General features: G+C 44.7%; 1 protein-coding gene across 1 annotated transcript in view; it reads right to left on the minus strand.

The window, feature by feature from the left end:
• The window catches only part of Mipep (mitochondrial intermediate peptidase), a 121711-nt gene that overhangs the window by 69691 nt on the left and 29437 nt on the right, over positions 1 to 22583 (minus strand). The window contains exons 11-14 of the mRNA XM_057786191.1: positions 10475 to 10628; positions 9033 to 9110; positions 7143 to 7347; positions 5779 to 5888 (exon numbers count right to left, since the gene is read on the minus strand). Of these exons, the coding sequence (XP_057642174.1) occupies positions 5779 to 5888; positions 7143 to 7347; positions 9033 to 9110; positions 10475 to 10628 (547 nt within the window). The remainder of the gene's footprint in view (positions 1 to 5778; positions 5889 to 7142; positions 7348 to 9032; positions 9111 to 10474; positions 10629 to 22583) is intronic.

Raw genomic sequence — 22583 nt, forward strand, 5'->3', positions numbered from 1 at the left:
TCTGGTAGAATATGGCAATAATTAATGGTTTAAAAAAATAATAATAAAAAGCAAAACTCTGTAAGCTAAAAATAGGAAGGAATTTACTTTTCCTGGATCTCTACCAAACCAATAATAAGTGCCTTCCTTCATGATAAAACAGTAGGGACAGTCCTTTAAAAACCAGGATGAACAAAAACAAGCAAACAAAAACATCAATCAGGATCAAGGCAAGTATATTCATATACAGCTTCTACTCAAAAAATGGAATGAGGCAAGAAAAAGAAACAAGAGATATGTGGATTAGAAAGAAAACAAAACACAGTCTCAGTAGAAGTAACTGATGAAGAGGCTGCTTAGTTAGGGTTTTTACTGCTGTGAAGAGACACCATGACCATGCAACTCTTAAAAGAAAACATTTAATGAGGGTGGCTAGTTTTAGAGATTTAGTCCATCATCACCATGGTGGGGAGCATGGTGGTATGCAGCCAGACGTGGTGCTGGAGTAGTAGCTGAGAGTTCTCCATCTTGCAGGCAACAGAAAGTTGACTGATACACTAGGCTACAGTATCTTGAGCATAGGAAATCTCAAAACCCGCCCCCAACAGTTACACACTTCCTCCAATAAGGCCATACCCACTCCAACAAAGCCACACCTCCTAAAAGTGTCACTCCCTATGAGATTATGGGGACCAGTTACATTCAAACTACCACAGAGGCCTTTCAAAGTCAACAGGCAGGTTATTAGAACCAGGTTGCTGAAGATATTTATAGCAGTATGAAAGCTGAAGATTTTAGAACTAAGTCTGGCAAGAGTTGGCTAAGGCCTTAGGAAGAAAACACTAAAACTTTATTCCAATACTCCTAAGAGACCTGATAAGTGAAAAGCTATGCCATAGTCATGAATTTGAAGACTCAATCCTGGCACTAGTATATGGCACAGATACATCATATACACAAATATGCTGGTGCAGACATACAAATACTGAATTCTTATACTTAAAAAAACTAACTTGATTCCACAATCTCTAGAAAACACACAAGGGCCAAGGAACAGACAAAATTTTTGAGGAACAAATTGAGGCGAACTGGTCATATGGCACTGAGTTTATTATAAAGCTGGAGCAGCAGAGTGAGTAGAAATCCTACCAGGACGACTTACAGGTAAGACAGAGCACAGTGCATTGACTGTCCCTTAGGTGACAGGTCACTGGAGGAAGGAAAACCGCCCTGCTCCGAGCAAGGCAGTTTGAATGTCAATGATAATATAATCTACAAACTAAAAACTTGGAAATGGGGGATTACTGTTGCACACAGAGTGTACAGCAGCTATCTGGTCTACCTAGGAACTTGGCTACTTCAATTCAGTCAGAGTCCTGGCTTAAAAAAAAAAATCTACTCTGAAAAAGTGGGATGGGGAAAGAATCTTGGAACAAAGGAAACCCTAACCCTAACCACTACCCTTGGGCTCAATTTAAAAATTTTACCTAAAGCCTGATATGAAAAGATTACAATCCCTAAGATGGTACAAAGTGATCCTGCCATTTAGGAATTGGTAGAGAAAGAAAGGAAAACTCTGGGCACATCTCACTTCCTAGGGAGGTGTTTTGGGAGCAGGTCAGAGGTCAGGAATCAAGTCCAGAAATGCTTAATATTTTTAATATTGGGTGTAGAAGCTAAGACTATCTTCACGAGTCTAAGAACCCCGTAATTATGAAGACTGCTTGTGATTTTATGATGGATTTGGGGGTAGGGAGACACATCAGCCATTAAATACAGTTGGGTAAACAACAAAGGACAGCCGCTTCAGAGGAAAAGGATGTTACCTATTAGAAAGGTTTACTGAGGATAAAGAGCAAGCCCCCAGAAGCATGGGCTGCCTATAGGTGATCTATACTTCACACAGTATATGTAAAAAACCAAAGGCTGGAACCAATAAGCATAGAGGAGAGGGACATTCCGTGCCACAGGTCCCCAAACGTGATCCAAGAGGTGATGAATTTGTGGGGACTCTGTCAAATGAACGCCTCCAGTGTTTGTCACCTGATCTGTGCACAGCACCTATCAATCACAAAAGCCAATGTCTAATTCTTCCAGCTTAAGGAATTCACTGGCTGCACTCCCATCTAGTCAATGTTTGTGAATTCCTGAAAGATTATCGTGGACTCTGCAAACTTTCTAGAATATGCCTCGTAGAAGGAGGCTAGATCCTTCCCTGAAAGAAACTGGACAGGAAATTAGACATGAAGACACTGTCCTGAGCTCATCTGTCATTTATTTATACAGAGTTGGATTTAGTAATTAACTCCGTATTCTTAAGGCTAGAACTGCCCTTAAAATAAAAGGAGGTGGGGATCAGCCACAGGGCGTCTTAGTTAGAACAAGAAGAGGCGAGCCCTCTGAGGATCTAAGAGCATTGATTTATATGTCTCTTGCCTGTGGGCATGCTTTGTATTCTCCATGAAATCACAAAATTACTTTAAATTCCTTAGACTGTGTCGGCAAGTCCTGAAGGGCACTGGACATGACTTCTGAGTCTGAGTGTGAAATTAATCCAAAGCAGGTTAATACTTCCCTGAAGCGTGTCTACCTTGGAGTGCATTCGAGGCCTACTGCTGTTTTTTTGCATCTATCTTCTTCAAGGGGCTTTTTCTTTTTTCTGAGATAGGGTCTCTAGGCTTGTCTTGAACTCCCAATACCCGTGACTCTCCCTCCTAAATGCTGGAATTACCCCATGCTTAGCTTCTGAAAGGACTCTTCTTCCTGAGGGACCCCCTCCCTTTGTTGAATATTCCCCCACCTGCTGTGCAGTGGCTCTGGGCCCTCTCCATTCCTCTGTTTGTTTGAAATTGACATTAGTGCCATTGATGAATTTGGACCAAAGATTTCACACACGCACACACATGCCAAGAAAAGCAACAAAAAACAAAACCACAAAACCACCGTGACTCTGAAAATTTCATGTCCTTCTGAGCTACCTGGGGACCTTTGTTCTCAGTCCTGCGTCACTGGCTTGCACCTTCTGTTTTCCCTCCTCTGGTGACTAATTTCCCTTCCTCCAGACATCACTTTGCCATTGGTCCCACACACTGGAAGGGCCCTTTTAACTTCTAGATTTTAAGTTTGTATTGTTAACGCCTTCCAGACAACAATGTCACACACTAATACATCCAAATAAGAACCTGGCAACTTCTCTTTAAACTTCAGCTGTATGGAGTCCTCTGACATGGAATGTCCACCTTTGACTTCACTATTTAAAGGAGTTTCCCTGACTAGTCTTCTCTCCCCCTTCGGCCCTATTCTCTGGCCATCCCTGCTATCTTAAGTTCTCTACTCGTGAGGCTTTCCAGGCCTCTGGGGCCTTGTCCTTCTAGGAAATCCCACAAGACTGCCCCACCCCACACTGTCATCCCTAAGCTGGAAAACAGTGGTCAGGATCACCCTTATCACCCACCTAGAGACCTTCCAGCCCTCACAGCTAAGGGCTGATTGAGGCCACAGTTTAAAGGTAGCATCTGGGGAAGCCAGCAAGTGGGGCGGAGCTGTGTGTAAGTCAGTGGCCAGGAGCAGTAGGCGCCCAGGAATGGGAGCAGCAAAGTCCAGTGTACACTACGCAGGGCATGTGTAGAGAAGAAGAGTGTATACACAGGAGCAGCTTCCAGACAAGCGCAGGCAGGCCAGAGGGAGGAAAGATGAGCTGGGCCTGCTCATACAAAATGCCCTCAGATATGCAATGCTCCCAGCCTGCTTCTCAGAACTCTGTACAGTTCACGTAGTCAACTGTTCCCTTAGACTCCAGACCAGTCATCCCCACCTGTCACTTCTTGATGCCAGGGACACTCCTGAAAAGTAATCATTTGTTGATGTCATCCCGCCTCCCCCCCCCCCCCCCCGTGAAGACTTTCCTCACTTCCTCCCTCATTAGGTTATTCCTGCTTACCTGAGTCCTTCACCACAGGCCTTTTCCCCCATTCCTGCTACCTGTACCCCCAAGTCTTCCACAAGCTCTTGTGAGGACTTTCAGGCCTTGGGGGGGGGGGGGTTCTTTCTAGCCAAAACGGCTCATCTTGTCTTGGCCTCAGGAACTGAAGGCAAGAGGCTTGGATACTGCCTGACTTTTACCTGTAACTGTGGGACGTAGAGACTGGCATGAAGCATAAACTCAGTCGGAACTTCCTGGCTGAGGCGTCACATCCTTAGCCTGCCCTTAACAGAACAGACAGGGCTAGTGAGAGCTGGTGCAGAGCCTCCTTCCTACACCCTTCTCCAAGACCTCAGGTATTCACTATCCTCTTCTAGTCACGCCCTGCACTCTTAGGCAGTCTGAGCCCTGCAGTCTGAGCGGGCTTTTCCCTGCTGTCTGCTGTCCTGGGTACGCAGCACGTGGATCTACTCCACAGACCTCATGAAGAAAGCAATTACTAAATTCCTAGCACACTCAAACCCCAGCATGCAGCTATGGATGGCCGCACTGTTCGCAGGAGTATGTGCTGCCACACCATTGACCACACCTACATAATCCCCAAACAACTCTCCGCAACAGCACCTTTAATTTTGCCATTTTAATAATTATACTAGATTATAATGAAGACTCATTCAGATTAGCTACCTAGAAATACATCTGCTCTTCAAGAGTTGATGAAAATAGAATCAAGCCCTCAAAAGACAATTAAGTCACATCCACATCTGACAGTCAGAAGGGGATGAAAACAAAGGTGGGATCCACCCTTCATTCCCTCCTAACTCAATTAATTCCTTTCTCTCTCTCCCACCCCAGGGGTAGCAAAAAGTCTGGGGCCAAGAGATGCAAAGAGCAATGTGAAGCAGGGCACACTATGATGGGAAATGCTCAGAGGACAAGAATGTATTTTCCAATGAGCATGGGACAGTGGGTAGGGATGTTGCTCAATGGCAGATCACGTGGCTAGCAAGGCTGTGTGCTAGATCCCCAGCACCACAGGACAACAACAAAAACAAGACAAAAAGACATGTGGGTCATTCAGGGGCAACACACCATCAGTCATACTCGTGGGGACTCTCCTGCTAACTTGGAAGTTGTTTAAAATTGCAATGCATCAGACACACACATGCACACACAAACTTGAATTAAGGAATTTCCAGATTTCATAGCATTCAGATAATAAAGTTGCTAAGAAAACAATTCAAGCAAAGACACAAATGTCTGGAAGCAAAGCTCTCTGCAGTGAGACAAGCTTGAATGTCCAAGCAGTAAACAGCAGGGCAAAGTAGGGACATGGGGCTTTCCTTGTAGATGGGAACAAGAGCAGATGACTTGGCAGCAGATAAAGGGTACCTAGTTTTCTGTATATGACTATGTGCTGGGAATAAGATTTGACAGCTTGAGGGGTGGTGCCTGAGAAAACAAAGGAAAGAAGCAAAAAATGTTCAACATTATGCAGGAGACCACAAAAGCCAATCATGGCACCCCAGCGCACAACACAGTAGCAGATCCACTTATCCACAATGCCTGTAACCAGACCTGCTAGCTCAGATTCTGAGCTTTTTCAGGTTGATGGTGTTTGCACATACACAGCTAACACAGTTTAGGAATAGAACCCAACTCTTAACAGAACCGCTGATGAAGAGAAGTGTTACCTTACAAATATACAGGGAGACCACTTTAAGAGGCATTTTGTTTTGTGTGTTGGGTTTTGACTATGACCTGCTGCCTGATTTCAGGTCTGTGACTGTCTACTTGTAACTGTGTAAGTGTTCAGTTTTCAATTCTGGATTTCTGGATTAGGAAGGATTAGCCTGCATTAGTGGTCCGGTCCCTACCTGCCCCGTCTGATAATGCCTGGCAAACTGGCTGACTACCCGGTAGTCATTTGAAAAGTACTCCATTAGAATAGATGGAACTTCCGCAAAGTCTGTCGGGCACCTGGTCCCTAAAATGGGGAGAAGAAAAATAGGAGTTAAATCAACATATTTGTCTTTCATATTATGTGCAGTTTTTAAACTTCTATTTGTACTTCTGATGAACTATGATAAGCTTTAATTTATTGAATCAATATTTTACTTCTATAATATATTTGTACATATTTGCAGAAAAGTTTATTATAATCCTATATTTTTTCTTTATATAAAAAGTAAAACAAAGTATTTGCTCAGCTGCCAAAACATCTTACAAAGCAAGAGCTCACACCCTCTGCACATAGCTTGTCTTCTGCTATACCAGCTTGACATGAAATACAAATTAAACCCTCTTACAACAATTAAGGCATTTGTATTTAATTCAATGAATTCCATTACCAAATGCTTTTAGCCTCCATGTTTTCAAAGGGCTTTATTTAAGCTGCTTCCTGCTTTGTTACAAAGTCAATCCTTGGAAAGAAAAATCAATATTTTAAATTCAAAGTTCCTTAAGGAAACAAATCCCCTAAGACCCTCTTGGTGACACCGTATTGTTCCAGTCAACCCACGCACACTCTTTTCAAACATCTTTTCCTTGCCCACGTTCTGTGTGTTCAGATCTGTTAATAAGCAAGGGATGCCAACACCTCACTCGGTGACCAAATGCTGACCATTGAGAGTAGTGAGCTGGAGACTACAGACGAAGTGGAGCCAGGTGTGTAGTGCACACCTGTATTCCCAGTAACTAGGAGGTGGAGGCAAGAAGATGAGGAGTTCAAGTCCAGTCTGAGTTATACAGTGAGTTCAAGCCCTGCCTAGGTTACTAGAGACTTTGTCTCCAAAAAATTTAAAACAAAATAAAACAAAAAATTTAAGAGACAAGAAAGCTAAGAATAAAATCCTCAATGTCATCAGGCATCATTAAAGTTCATGAAGCATAATTAAAATATTGCACAGTAGTAGCACAGGTAAAAGATACTTCATACTTTTAAGAAACTATTTTGTTTCGTAACAAAATCCATGAAGTTTTATAAATGAAAAGGAATTTTCACTTGTAACTGTGCCAGCGACTGAGATGACACGCCCCTAATCTTACATACACACAAGTGTAAGTTCCCTGGGACATCATAGAATATAAACGTGCAAAAGTTCAAGACTGACAACTGAGTCTTCCTCCCGTTGAGAGAGCAGCAGGAAAGGACCTAGAAACTCATCTGAGATGAAAGACTTAGGAAGCAATGGCCAGACACTAGAAATCATCACAGACTCCCGGAACAAGCCTTCCTCACCAGTGACATGCTGGTACCGAGTTCGTCCAAGCATTGAATGCATGGCATGTCCCATCTCATGGAAGAGATTCTCCATCATCCCAGGAGTTAATAAGGTGGGGGAGTCCCTGGAGGAATGAGGAAGATTCAGCATCAGAACGACGACTGGGAGCTGATAGCTTCCATCTTCCTTTAATCTGCCCCCTCGGATGGTGAAGTGGCAGTCCTTTGAGACGGCAAATAAGCAGAGACAAAGGTGTTGGACACTCTAAAGAACAAGCCTAGATATAAAACTCTACAGAAATATGTGAGTTCAGATTTATAACGTACTCAATTTTTATCCTATATATTTATTTTTTTCTAAAACCTTAATCTTTAAGCTACTAACTGAATTCACTCAGCCAACTCCAAAAGCATGCATTGCCCTGACGTGTCCAGTGCTGGGTACAGGCACTGAAGAGCTGAGACCCACACACAAGTGTTAGCAGTGGGTGGGAAGAAGCGCTGATGGTCCTGCTGTGCGTCAGGCAAGCAACAGAAAGTCTTTCAGTCTGCCATCCTTCCTCCTGGGTAGCCAGAGTCTGGAGCAGACATACTATCACTCCTTCACAAGGACATGGGGACAGACAACTGAAATGTCAAATTCTGCATCCAAACACACTAGCTGGATATGTTGCCGCTTGGGTCTGAACCCAGCTGATTGTCAGAGGCCAGGGCTGGGAATCCTTAAACTGCCACCCACTCAAGAAAGCAGGAAAGACGGGACGTAGAGACTGTTGACTTGTCCTCTGGTCCTCTCGTTTATTCCTAAACAATTCACCAAGGAAAGCAATCTACCACCATAAACCTGATCTACAGAATGTGGACTGCTACCTGTCAAATCCCAGTCTGAGCCCACCTCCCAGGCTCACTTCTGTTCAAACGCTTTGGAAACTGTGGATCACTACTAAATGACAAAAAACAATTTTTTTGTTTGTTTTTTTAGTTGTTATTATTGTAATTGGTAACCTAAAGTCATGGTATTTCCCAACGAGCTGCATGAAAATGCTAAAGGTGGCCTGTGGGGAAATCTAGCGCACACGAAAGAAGCAAAGCAAGCTGTGTGCTTCCCACACCATGAACTAACTGGCAGCAAAACAGCTTCCAAGGGCCCAGCAGCTGGGGGAAAACACTTAGCCTGCACTTTCAGGTTTGTCACTGAGGGAGGTCAGGACAGGAACTGAAGCAGAAAGACCATGCAGTAACACTGCTTGCTAGCTTACTCACTCTGCTTTCTTATACAGCCCAAGACCACCTGGCTAGGGATGGGACCAACCACAGAGGGCTGGGCTCTTCTATACCAATTAGCATTCAAGACAATCCCGCCCAGACATGTCCACAGATGAACCTGGTAAAGAAGACAATTACTCAACTGAAACTCTTCTAGGCTGTGTCAGGTTGACAGTGCTAAGTAGGACAAGTGTCTGTCACAGAGTGGGGCTGAGAGCTGGGGCTCCAGACAGAATTTTAGGGTGAAGACCTAAGAACTGTGTCCTGGGCAAGTGCAAAACTTCATTGGCCTTAGTTTCCCTTAGTGTTAAAGCCTAGTTCAGAAGGCTGGAGTGAACATTAAAAGGTGTGAATATACAAAGTGTTTATGTGCTGGTTTTCAAAATTAAGAGCTTGTAAAAAGTCACCAATCCTAATTATTAGTTTAGTTAATATCATATTCCAGATTCAAACAGCACATATGAGTCCATGCAGTTCTCCTCATGACCTTTTTACTGTCAAATTCCATCCTAGTTCACATTTACATACTTAGTAACGCTTTAGTGCCTTCAGATATTATACAAATGACATATAAAGTTCACATTCATACTGATAAACTGCTGGCCACTTTTAGACAAGGCAGCTTGTAAAAAGAAGGCTTACCTGATGTGGCTTGTTTGCTCGCTGGAAAAAATCACAGTAAATGTACCCCAGCAACCCTTCAGATTCATGAACAACAGCCTAGAATACAAGTTCAAATTCAATGGTCAATGATCTCACCAAAACTCCCAAAACAGAACACAAGGCCCTGTATATTAAATACTCATAGCCACCCATGATTATTTTAATTACATTTTACATCCCAACTTGTTCAAGTTCTTCACCTATTTTGCCCCAGCTCTGAATCATTTGACTTGAGAATCCCATGATCAGGAGAACACATCCTCCTTGGGGCCCCGTGTTCCATGTGCCCCTCCTCTGCATTAACTGCAGCAGCCACAGCTCTGCACAGAGGGCTGTTCTCAAAACAACCCGAAAGGCTGGCTTGACAATGTTAGTGGCAAATTCTTTTCCTTTCCTATCTTATGCAATTGATACAAGCGTTTGGACACAACTCTGTTCCCTATGCAGTCACTCGGCTCCATCCTGTCTGTTTTTCTGAACTTAGTGATTCTACGAGAGTGAGCTCCACTTTATTGTTCTAAATTTTCAAGCAAGTATATTCATTCACCACTCGTGTGGCAAGCACCCAGGAGATGACAATGAACACCATGGACCTGATGCTACCCCAGAAGGCTCAGGCACCACCTGCATCTATCCTCTAGCCTGTTACTGGCTTTTCCTTTTACTACATGCTGACTTTTCCCTAACCTGTACCGTCTAGGAAGTTAGTAACATGACGGGGTCTTTTGTGGGTAACAACAGAGATAGAGCTCTCCTAGCTTGAACTGCTTCATACCTATCCCAAGCCCAAAACATAGCCAAGGGGCAGCAAGGCAGCTGACATGACTGGGCACACAGTGAAGTAAGCATAGCCATCATGCAAGCAAGAGATAAACGTCACTGCCCCATGAAACCTATGGGATAAATTAATATGAGGGCAAGAAAGTCACAAAACCTCCTGAAAAAAAAATTTTAAATATTCACACCCCAAGTAAAGTGGGTCTTAATAGGAGAAAGGCGAAACATCAGGCTTGAAGTTGTCACCAAAATCAAATAAATCAGACACGGGATAAAATTAATGTCTGATGCAAAGACCACTGCAAACCCATGAAAGAGACTGACAAGAAGGGGAACAATGCATGCGGGAACTACAAAGGGACAGGTGTTGACATTATATAGTCAGGAATAACTGTTTACAAGTAGAGCTCATGACCGTATCGAAGGGTGTGAAGGAAAATCTGCGGTTTACCCGGTTCCTAAGAACACTTGTTTGGGAGAACAAAATTGGCTGTTCTACGTTTAGGTCCTTTATGCAAGGTCTAAATCAGAAGTGGTGCTTGAACTTTTTATGAAAGAGAAATGAGCTGGGGCGCTCTGTCAGAATACAATTACCTCAAAGGAGAAACTGCTGGGATTCACTGACACAGCCGGGGCAGGCTTACCAGTTTCCGGACATCATCACACCACACCTCTCCTTTTGCAGGCTGCTCTGCATACAAGGTGATGCCCAACAGTTTGTTAAATAAGATGTTCAGGCCTTCCATGCAAGCTCCAAGGGAGAAAAACGGGCAATATAAACTGGGCTCAATATTATACCTAAGAGAAGGAAGAGAGGTCAACAGTGTTTCTTCAATTTACTTCCAGAAGGTATATTCAGTTAACTGTTCATTTATACTTAAGACCAGAGTGGCAAAAAATAATTCACAGATAGAGGGTACAGTTGGCAGTCTGTAGTCTCTAGTTCTGCATCCAGCAACTCAAACAACTGCAGCGGAAAACACGTGGGTGGGTGGGGAGTAGAGGATATGTCAGCTGTATGGACTGGGTTTTGGAACTTGTGTGAGCCCCATTCTTGCAAGGCTTGGATCCTAGAACCCTGCCTGACTAGGGCAATGAGAAAAGGAAGAAAGAACATACATTCAAAAAAGCTGGGATTGGGTAGCCTGGGCTCTCTGATGGAGAAGCCATAGCACCTCAAAAGCTCAGCGTGTGTATTCTATATAGTTGAGCAGGAAGGCAGGGTTATTGCATACAGCTGAACAAGGAGGTGGGTTATTACATACAGATAAACAAGGAGGTGGGGGTTACCAAATACAGCAGAACGAGGAGACAGACTTAGCTAGTCTTTGTAGGCACAGTCTCTAGGCCATAAATATCCTGAGGGAGAAAGCTATGGTGGACCTTTCTGCATACACTGCCCACATCCCTTTGAGCCTAACCTGGGGAAGCCTTTGCCGCTCTCATAGGGCTGACGAACTGGTCCTTGACAGGGCCATGTCAAACAAGACACATTCACTCAGAATGTCACTAATTTCCTACATGTATGAACTATTTTTGTTAATGTTTTTTTTTTTCTCCTTATCCTACAGACAACTAAGGATAATGACCACTGAACCAGGTAGTGTAAGGAGACAGGTAAAGTCTCTGGGAGGCCGTGCCAGGGCCCATGCAAACAGGAGGCCATTCTACTACTGGATTTGCACATCCACAAGGAGCCATGGTCACCCCCCATGACACCAAGGGACCACCATATTTCTATCATTTGAGCACTACTCAACTCCCTTTTCTTTAGAAAGATGAGCATCTTCTATTTCTAGCATCAATAGTACTATAGTAACCAGGGTAGATGTGGTCCCTGTACTAAGTGTATTTTTTATTAGTCTGTGAGTATGTTTTATTAGAGTATGTTTATTTGTATGTCGGCAGAAAAGGAGGGAGGAGAAGAGAGAACACAAAAGAGAGCATGTGACGTGCCACAGCATGCCAGCAGAGATCAGAGGACAACTTTTAGGAATTGGTTCTTTCCTCCTGCTGGGGTCTCTAGGGCACCTTTACCTACTGAGTCATCTCACTGGCCCATCATTCCTTAATCTTGACCTCTTCTATGTTTAAGCTTTCAATGACCTCATTATTTAGTTTCAGTGACCCAGCCACACACACATTCTTTAATACATATTTATATGCAAAATGTGAACAGTGTCAATCATAAGGGCCTCACTTTATAAAATACGTCATTTAAAAAGGATGAGTTGTGGCCGGCTGGTGGTGGTGCACGCCTTTAATCCCAGCACTCGGGAGGCAGAGGCAGGCGGATCTCTGTGAGTTAGAGGCCAGCCTGGTCTACAAGAGCTAGTTCCAGGAGAGGCTCCAAAACCACAGAGAAACCCTGTCTCGAAAAACCAAAAAAAAAAAAAAAAAAAAAAAAAGAGTTGTATACAAAAATATTGAACAAAAACTAAATAAAATTTAAAACATGCTAAGTCATTTTAAAGTTCACAACCGGAAAAACATTTGTTTATGGAAAAAATGCCAGAGATATCATATTAAAATGCATATATTCTGTGACTATACACATCTTATAGGTAGCGTAACTGGTAAGCACAGTTACTTTCATCCCCAAATAATATTTTTTTATATTTACTTATTTATTATATATACAATATTCTGTCTGTGTGTATGCCTGAAGGCCAGAAGAGGGCACCAGACCTCATTACAGATGGTTGTGAGGCACCATGTGGTTGCTGGGAATTGAACTCAGGACCTTTGAAAGAGCAGGCAATGCTCTTAACCGCTGAGCCATCTCTCAGCCCCACCCCAAATAATATTTTATATGCTCTATGTATTCCAACATAACCAAGCGGATGCAAATACATCATTCAAATGTTTATTTCTGAATCATCATATTAGGCCAAAATTTATAGCCACAGTCAAAAATAATAACTTGAGGAAAAATGTAGATGCTCATTACACTTCTACTTTCTCACTCTAACTATATATTCTATATAAAATATAAACATGTGTATATATATAACTATATAATTTTATATAAAATAAAAATTAATGCTACATAGAATATCTGGACACAAGAGTAAATTTAAATTGCACCAAACAGATTTGGTAATGAAATCTAAACATACAACATGGTTTCTGATCTATCATCCACGAAAGCAGAATTTGGGTGCTCAGAGTGACACTGGAGTGGAGTCCTCACGCAAGGCTGCTGCCCAGAGTCGGAGCAGGAATGAGGAGCTACAACAGCGTGTGCTGAATCTGGAGCAGCAAGTTTAGAGCTGGTGCTCAACAGACGTGGGAACAAATGATGGACAAGTAGTCCACAGGGTGAGAAGGGGATCTGCTTGTAGAGCACAGGGAGAACCAGGGAGGAATTCACACTCGGAAATGAGCGGAAGCAGCAGCATGACCGAAATATGATGACATGATGTGGCTAAACATGCATCATTCATGATGCAAAGAGAAACAGAAAAGGGTATGAAGATAACATGGAGTGAGGAGGAGGGGGTGGAGAGCAGAGAGAATGCTGAGGAAGTAGGCACGCATTCTGCAGGCTGTACTCTGTGAACTGCTGGACTCCATCAACAAAGTGACTTGGGGACTCAGCCTCACTGCAAAGCATCTATAAATCATATGTATGTGCTATTATTATTCCACCACATCAAAAGCTCAAAGAAGTTGTTTGTGAGTTGAAATAAGAATGAATACATGTAAACAGAAGTTACAACACTGCACATCCTGTCTCAGGGACTGCCTGTGATGCAGTCAGAGATGAGGCCTGGAATGGCGCAGGCTGGACAATGTGAGAAACAGGTTGTACGAGAGCAGGAAGAGTAGAGAGGGCTCCTCCGCAGCTTCAGGTGGCCAGCTGATGAGGGGCTGAAGTGCTAGGGAACATCAGGCAATGGGAAAGACATGTTAGTCTGCTCTCCTGTGAGATGCAGAGGAGGCAGGACTGTGTGACTGAGGCTATGGGAAGAACTGAGAGCCAGACTGCCTAGGACACACACAACCGTGCACAGAGGAAAAGGCGAGTTTGCCCTGGATGCCAGAGAAGAAAGACTGTGGGAGGAGGAAGGAACCGTACAATTCGAAGGCACACCTTTAAAGCAGCCATGAAACCTGAGACCTTCAGGACCAACAAGGAGGTGTTGCTGGCCCAGCAGAGGCCATGGCCAAGTGATCACCATCTGATCAAGGGCAGCTCCCAGGACCTGCAGAGAGAAGGGGTGGAAGGAGACAGCACAGACAGAGCCACCACTGCTTAGAGAGGAACACCATGAGCCAGGAGAAGAAATACCTGGTGAGAAGGAAGGAAGCGCCAGGCTTCTGGTCAGACACTCGAGGAGCCCAAAGCCACCACCACAGCTAACAGCGAGAGCTGAACAAATGGAAGAGCAGCAGGGCCCTGCAGCGCCCAGGTTACACAGCAAACGACCTCCCCAAAAGAGGAGAGACAGGTAGTGAGCCACAACTCCCTAGTCTTGTACAGTACCCTACACTTGCGTGTTTACTTCCAGGAGCCCTGCAGTTCCCAAAGTTAACATGGAGAAAAATGCCTCCTGCCAGTAGTGGGAGAAGAAAAGGAATCCTGAAATACTGCTAGAACATTCTGCTCTTACTGTGGCCTGCCCTCAAAACACAAGCAAAGAGCAGGGAGCTGAGGGGTAGAAATGATGTAGAAATACAGTCTCCAGACTCATCTCCCAGGAAGGGAGAGGCTGGGAGACATTGTGGAGGTCACCCAAGGACTCAAGCCACTCACAGACTTCAAAAGCTCAGCTGCTGTACTCAATGTCCTCACCAGGGCCCAAAGCATGGAGTGCCCAATCCTGAGCTGGACCTGCTGACGTGTTAGCTGAATGGCATTTTTCTCTTTACAGGCTAAATGCCTGATGGTTTCTGTAGGAGAGATACAGAGTGTCATGATCCATTTGCAGTATGAGGCGTGCTCGGAGTTCATCAGAGTCTTGAGATAAGCACGCCCTTGCTGGTGGCTGGTGCCCGCTTGTCTCAGATCTCTCAGAGCAGGAGAGTCGCAGCCAGTCTGCTATGTGACTGAGCCCCCGTCAGAAAACAGGCAGTCTTAAATCCTAAATTATTCATCAGATATGGCATTTTTGTCCTGAATAAGATGAGCAATCTGGAGAGGAGACAAATTCTGGCTTACAAAGAGGCTAGGGATTTCCTGTGTGGAGTGCGACTTTAAAAACCATCATCACATCGCACTTTCACAGTTTTCTATGCTAGTTCCCTTTCTGCAGAAGGGAATGTTCAAAACTGCCTCGTTTTCACTAGTCTTTTCAATTTGTTATTATTGCATCAGCAATAGGAGGAGACAAAGCAATGCTAGAGCCTGTCTCAGACACAGCAGGGAGGGGTGTGGACCTGGACAGACAGGGCTATGAAACAATTATAATTAACATCTTACGGTCTCTAAAGGAAAAAGTAGAGAACGTCACCGGAACAGATGGCTAACGTATGCAGAAAGAAGGAACTTCAGATCAAAAGATATGGCGGAGACTGAAAACACTGTGACAGGAATGACGAGTGCCGCAAAACGGCTCACGGACTTAGAACTGTTGAGCAAAGAATCACGGAGCTAGAAGCAATGTCAACAGAGGCATTTAAACCAGAAACGCCAGGGCATAAAGCTGCATTCTGAAAGCAGAGGCATGGGGAACACAAGTTGTGGAAGGCAAGCCTGGGCTATGCAGTGAAACTCTGACTTTGGGGGAAAATAAAACAGAAATACGGAGAAAGAAAAGAATGAAAAATAGATAAGACTATCCAAGATTTGCAGGATAACTACGGAGTTGTGAAGTATAAATAATGAGAACAATAGAAGAAAATGTTTGTCAAATGGCTGACAAGTTCCCAAATGAAAAAACACTAGCGGCTAGCACATGTCGGCACCCCTCCCCGCAAGAGATATCTCAAAAACAATAAAAACCTAAATAAAATAGCAAACAAAACCCACCAGGCACCAAAATGGAAAAAACAGAAGAGAGCAGAGAACATCAACAGGTAGGCCTTTCCCTGCCACATTTAATTACTACAGCATATTTAACCAGAGAAAAATCAAAAGCAAACCTTGCTTTTAAAAACGGGGGTGGGGGACGGGGGACATCTTTCCTACCAAGAAACAAGGATAAGAATTACATGGACTACTCAAAAACCATGTAGTTAGAAAATGTGGGTTGAAATACTAAAAATGTCAACAGGGGAAAAAAACCACTAATCAAGAATTCTACATTGAATAAAGTTATCCATCAAAACTGGAGAACAAAGGATTCTTCAGGCAAACAGAATTATGGACATTTTTCTCCTGTAGGTCTGCTACATAACAGCCCACCCTGAAAACATGAAAGTCTTAGCTGGGAGACTGACAGGACTCCATGAGACCACCAAGACTAGAGAGAACAGGCCTCCAGCATAGACTCCTGCTGGGGAGAAGTTTGCCAGGACAGAAATGGGAGAGGACCACAAGCTCTCCAGGACCTGAGGAAGGAGCTTACAAGCTCACAGAAGGTACGCAGGAAGACTGGCCAAAAGAAAGACTCCGAGTCAGAAGAACCACTGGAGAAACTGGATCTGCAGTGGTCTGATGTCACCGCACCTATCCACAGTGCTTTCAATCTACGGGGCACCTTCTCTTATTCCTTATCTAATCTCATGGCACAGATGGGACAAGAATTACACCTGAGGAAACAAAGGCCCAAGGAAGCTGGTGACAACAGAAAGAAGAGCCCTTAGTTACAGTTCTACTGCTGTGATGCAACACCATGACCAAGGCAACTTATAGAAGAAAGCATTTAATTGTGGGCTTGCTTACAGTTTCAGAGGATGAGTCCATGACCATCATGGTGGGGAGCATGGCAGCAGGCAGGCAGGCAGGCAGGCATGGAGTGCGGGCAATAGAGGAGAGTTTATAGCTTATCTGCAGAGTGAGACCGGACCTGGAGGCGGGCTTTGAAATTTCACACCTCCTCCAACAAGGCCACACCTACTAATCCTTCCTAAACAATTTCACTAACTAGGGACAAATGGTTCAAATATATGAGATTATGGGGGCCATTCTCATTCAAACCACCACAAGCCCTAAGCTTGAAATTGGAACATGGGATCCTTCTGGTTCTGTACTTTAGGCTTCTGGGGTCTTGACTTTCACACCAGGAAAATGGGAAACACTTCCCAGGCTCCAATGTAAGTAAAGGAGGGTGGGGGCAGGACCAGCACACTGCCACCATGATCACTGCCACAGGAAAGAAAGCAATGGGAAACCCAGTGCTTCCCTCTCCTCATCAGAGCTTGCCAACTCTAAGAAGAAACACATCGTGGTCAAAGAACCGGCATCATAAACTGGTTTACATATTACTAATAGTAAACATTCATGGGCTGTGTCCCAGAAAGTGAGGCTGTAGCCATAATGATCAGACTATGGCAAAGGACACAGGGCCAGTGGGAAAGAGCCCTGGCACAAACACGGTGGCTGCTGCTAATTCTACCCTTTGGCCCAGAGAGGAATGATGGCGATCAGAGAGCCACCAAGAGCAGCTCAGAAGGAAGCTCCTGGTGAAGGAGCTCAAAGGCTGGAGAGGGAGAAGGGAAGCAAGGTGGGGTACAGTGCAAGAGGTGAGAACATCAGATGCCCTTGACCTCGCTCAGCTACCTCCTCCCCTTGCTCTGGGACTCATACCAAAGGACAGTGAGCCAGAATGCAGCACCTACAGAAAGCTTCACGTTATCCATAGTACTACAAGGATCTGAGCGGTCCTTTATACAGGCTAAGTGGTAGCCAAAAGAACACCATTCACAGAACTCAGTTCACACTGGTACTACAGTGTGATGTGCTGACTATTGTATGTCACTGGTCTCCCTACCCTGAGGATAGTAGGTCTATGGTCGGTCAGGCCAGGCTCTGCATATGATCGCTGTGCCTGCCTTTATGGGGCATTACTGGTCAAGGCTTGCCTGTTACACATACCTGCAATGCCTCTATCCACAGCTTCCTTAATTCCCATATATAATCCATGGAGAAATCTTCTCTACCACAGAGACTCATTAGGGGTACAACACACGACCCTGAACCCTTCCAGTATACCAGAACCATGGCCAATGCAAACAATAATATCTCGTCGTGCTGAGATTCTGGTTGTGACACACCAGATGTCACTGCAAATTCTAGCAAAGTCCCTCCCATCCCCCACCTCCACTCCCTCTCTCCCCCACCTTCATCCTGCTGGCCTTTCCCCCTCCCTAACACTGTCTCTCACCGCATTACCCAGCTCTCCAGCATAGCTGGGGCACAGGTATGTACCACCATCCCAGAACCTTCAGTTTTCTATTGATTTTGCAAAAAAATTCCCTTGGTGTGGCTCCAGAAACACGACTGTCAAGAGCTCTCTGCTTCCTCTGCAGAAGACACAGTTAAATGGGGGCCCACCAGAACAAAGTTCAGAAATGCTCCACTACCTAAGAGCCGCCCCTTTCTCTGCTCACTACAGGTCTGTGATGCAAGACTGCTTGCTTTGCAGATACTGCATAAGGGGTTCAATTTGCAACAAACCAACACAGTACAAAAGTACAAATATAATTTCATCTTTATTAGAAACAACAGAATTTGAGGTTAGTGTGGCTCAGTTGGTACAGTTTACATCCAGCATGCCCAAGCACGTGGGTAGAATCCCAGCACCACAACAAAACCAACCTAACTTAGCATTATATCAAAGCCCCTCTGGGACAGCAGGGCTAAATGAGCACTGAAGAGATATTCAACCGGAAAGTTCCTCATTATAATTTGAGTATTTAAAAAAATGAATCAAGGGAAGGGAGGGGGGAGAAGAGAAAGGGGTGAAAGGAAAGACAGACAGAGCACTTGGGTATTTCAAAAAGCTTGGCACTGAATTACTAAGAGTGTGGTCCATGAACCTGGGCTGAAACCTCAGAGACGCAAAGGCTTCTGCGTTGCTGCACTCACTCAGTGAAGAGCAAGCGTGACACTGCAGGCTTTAGCAGCACAGGCTCTCGGAGGCGCTCTTCAGAGCCACCAAGGCGGCCTACCTGAGGAGACTTGTGCTAGGAACATGCACACTTGGAAAGTACAGCTTACAACACAGCACTGCCCAGGGAGCAATTAACGCTATCATGCGTGTGGAACAGAGTGTTTGTCATCAGGAGTCACGAAGCCTGATGACAGTTACAGCTGATGATGGCTTTGGAGCTCCACAGCAGGAGACCCCACACCAACAGCTGTCATCTTCTCTGGTTAACTACAGAAGGCTCAGTGGAGAAACTGTCACGCCAGGACAGCTTGCTTCTCAGTTAACACATAACACTGAAAAAGAACAAGACCAGCCCTTCCCTCTACTCTAAGGGACCACCAGGGCCATCTAGCCCCACTCTGTCTTCAGAAGCCACCAATGGGGCCCAGCTTTTGCTACCTGTGTGCAGTTTTCCTCCACAGTGCAAACCCCACAGAAATGAGTACCAGACAAAGAAAGTTTAATTCTATCATCATCCTCGAGCAGCAGGAAGGAAGGAGAGCCAGCAGAGCTGACTGTAGGGACAAAGGGCATTGCCAGCAAAGGAGATGACACAAGTGGCAGAACCCAGCAGAGAGAGCAAGGAGATATCTGCTTGTGACTATCTGCTACTCCGCTTCTTTGCTTCAGAGGACAGCGGAAAAGATGCTGAGTTGCGGGCCAGCTCTGCCAGGGGCCAGAAAGCTAAAGAGCAACAGCAATAGGGTGACAGCCAGAAGAAGGCAACAAGCAGGAAGCAGTCCTCAGGAGCCTTGGGAGAAAATGACAAAAGGTGATGGCCAGGGTGGCATTTGCATAGGAACTTTTCCAAGTCCCTGAGAACAGCCCAGACCCTCCTTAGACCATTACTGGGTGATGTAAACTCCTGCATAAGCTAAGCAAACAAGGGGTGGGTGGAGGTGTGGACACTAGAGCATGCAGGCCTTGCCTGGATCCTAATTCAACAAACTAACAGGCAAAAGCAGATTAGGTACTGTCACCATGTTGATCCTCAATGCCACCAAAAGCCCACGTGTTGAAGGCTTAGACTTCTAGACCACAGTAGTGCTGTCTGGAAACAGTGGAATCTGCATGAAGTGGGGCCCGACGGAGGGAAGCTACTTCACCGGGGGTATATCATTAAATAGAGCATTAGGGCCCCACCCTCCTGACTCTATCTGCCTCCCAACTGCTGTGAAGTGAGCAGCCCTTCCACTATGTGCCCCCCACTATGATGCACTGCCTGGCTGCAGACCCCAAATCAGAGAGGCCCATGGACCACATACTGGAGTCTCCAAAACTGGAGCAAAACCCAACCTTTCCTCCTGAGAAGCCGACTGCTTCAGTGTCCTCACTGAATACACACACCATCAGGAAACTATGGTGGACTAGGTAGAGATAACAGATCAGCACTAGGTAATGATGCTGAAGGTCCGTAAGACGTCCGTTCTTCAGAGATGTGAACATGTGAGCATATAAACAGAATCTGAGACTGACCAGAAGGTATGTAGGTAATGTAGTAGGACAAGGAAGGAAGGACAAAACAGCAACACAGAAATCAAGAGGGGGCGGAAGAAAAAACCAGCACAGCTTACGCTCACTAGACCCCAGAGGTGAACGTCAGGAAGCTACTTACTTTATTCTTTTTATGCTTATTTTGAAACTTTTCATAATTTTGTAATAAAGGTCCATTTAAAAAAAAAATTAAACTACCAAGGTCACTATGTCTCCACCAACAAAGATGAGATTTCACACACTAAACAGAAGTCCACTGTTTTCTGTGTAATTTTATGTGAAACATACTTTTTTTTATTATGTGACTACTCGTGAGATTTTTGAGGCTTAGCATGAGTAGATAATAGGAAACTGCCCTTCTGAAGACATTCTGATGCAAAGCAGCAGCACACACACCCAGGTCACAGGAGCTTGCTGCTAGCAGAAAAAGAGACAAGGCCTGCCAAGGCACGAATAGCAAAACCCAAGTGCTGACAGGGCAGATTAAATAACTCTAGGAAACGGCCAGAAAACGGCCCTGAGGGTCAGGGTAGGGATGGGGCCAGCATTTCCTATTGAACATCTTTTTACCATTGTTCTGATGCTTTAAACCATATAAATGCACTGCCTATTCAAAAGTAAATTTTAATTTCAAATAAAACAATTTCAGATATTTTTCCTATCTCTTCAAACTTGAAAGACCTAATTTCTCAGAAGAACCTAACTGAAAAAGCAAACAGCCACAGTCCTTCATGGGCTGCTGTCTCCCCACATCAGTCTGGGCAGTCCTAACACACACTAATTCTCTGCCTACTTCCAAACAGGCTGCTTGTCTTCTTCAGGCAGCTAAGTGAGAACCCTGGAACACAAACACGTCTGAAGTTTTCATGTAACGCAAACGAGCCCCTGTGGTTAGCTTCAAGAAAGACTGACCACAAAGAAAGTCAGTTCTGCTTGCCACTCCATGTAAACCACACACCTAAGTGCGCTGAAAGTGGGTGACTTCAACAAGGCTTTAGACCTCTTCATTTTGTCCCATCTCCTAGCCTCAAATCCAAACCACAGTGTCCTCTTCCCTTCTCATCCATTACCGGTACCTCTGTGCCTACTTTCTTTGCCCACACTGTTGAGAGTCTAGCCTGAGCTCGACCCTGTAAATTATTAAAACAGATGGCACGAGGATGGACGGACGCCACCTTATAAATCCTCTGAAACACTCCCATCTCATGTCCTGCTTCGTTTACTGCATTAACAGTCGGACAAACCAGCCAGAGCTCCTCTGCTCTCAGGCAGGTACCACTGCTCCCACTGTTCCCAGTAGAGCTGGGCTGGAAGATTGACCAAGCATGTATAACCAGACCCCTAAAGGCTATACTGCATTAAACAAATCTGCACCTGGGAGGCAGAGGCAGGTGGATCTCTGAGTTCAATGCCATTCTGGTTTACAGAGTGAGTTCCAGGACAGCAGGACTACACAGAGAAATCCTGTCTCAAAAAAACAAAACAAAACAACAAAACAAATATACCAGGTTAAAACAAGAGCCACTTAGGGTTGGCAAAATGGCTTAGCAGGTCAAAACACTCATTATGAGTTCAATCACAAGGTGAGAAAAGACTCCTTCAAGTTGTCCTCTGAGCCCCACACATGTGACATAGCATATGCACAGACACACTCAAATAAATACAAATAAATATGTAAGTGAAAAACTCTCTGAATGCCATTCAAAATATTATGACACTGTCTTCCCAAAATTCTCATTGTATATTTACAATTACAAATAAAATGATTTTATTTGGTGTTGACATGGGCTTGAAGAGCTAACAAAGAGTTCGTGGTTCCTGAAAACTCAGTGCATGTGTTCCTCAGAGCTTTAAAGTAGGAACAGCAGGCCAGCAGGATGGCCCAGTGAGTGCAGGTGCCTGTTGCCAGGTCTGACGTCCTGAGTTCAAGCCCCAGGACCCACAGAATGGAGAGAACTGACTCCTGCAAGTAGCTGTCCTCTAACCACCATGTGTGCTGACTGTCTGCTCTTCCCCATATACACACATGCAAATAAATGAACAAATAATAAATAAATGTGCTTATTAATGGCGTTATAAAGAAACAAATACATTTATGAGACAGTAGTGCCCAGAGAATTAAGGACAGGCAAAGTCACACAAGGATCAGATTAAGACACTGCAAGTAAGACTACATGAGCTGTGTCTCGGGGAAGGCAGCTCTGCCCTCAGAGAGCACTGT

This window comes from Chionomys nivalis, chromosome 12 (assembly GCF_950005125.1).
Source record: "Chionomys nivalis chromosome 12, mChiNiv1.1, whole genome shotgun sequence".
NCBI classification, from domain to species: Eukaryota; Metazoa; Chordata; class Mammalia; order Rodentia; family Cricetidae; genus Chionomys; species Chionomys nivalis.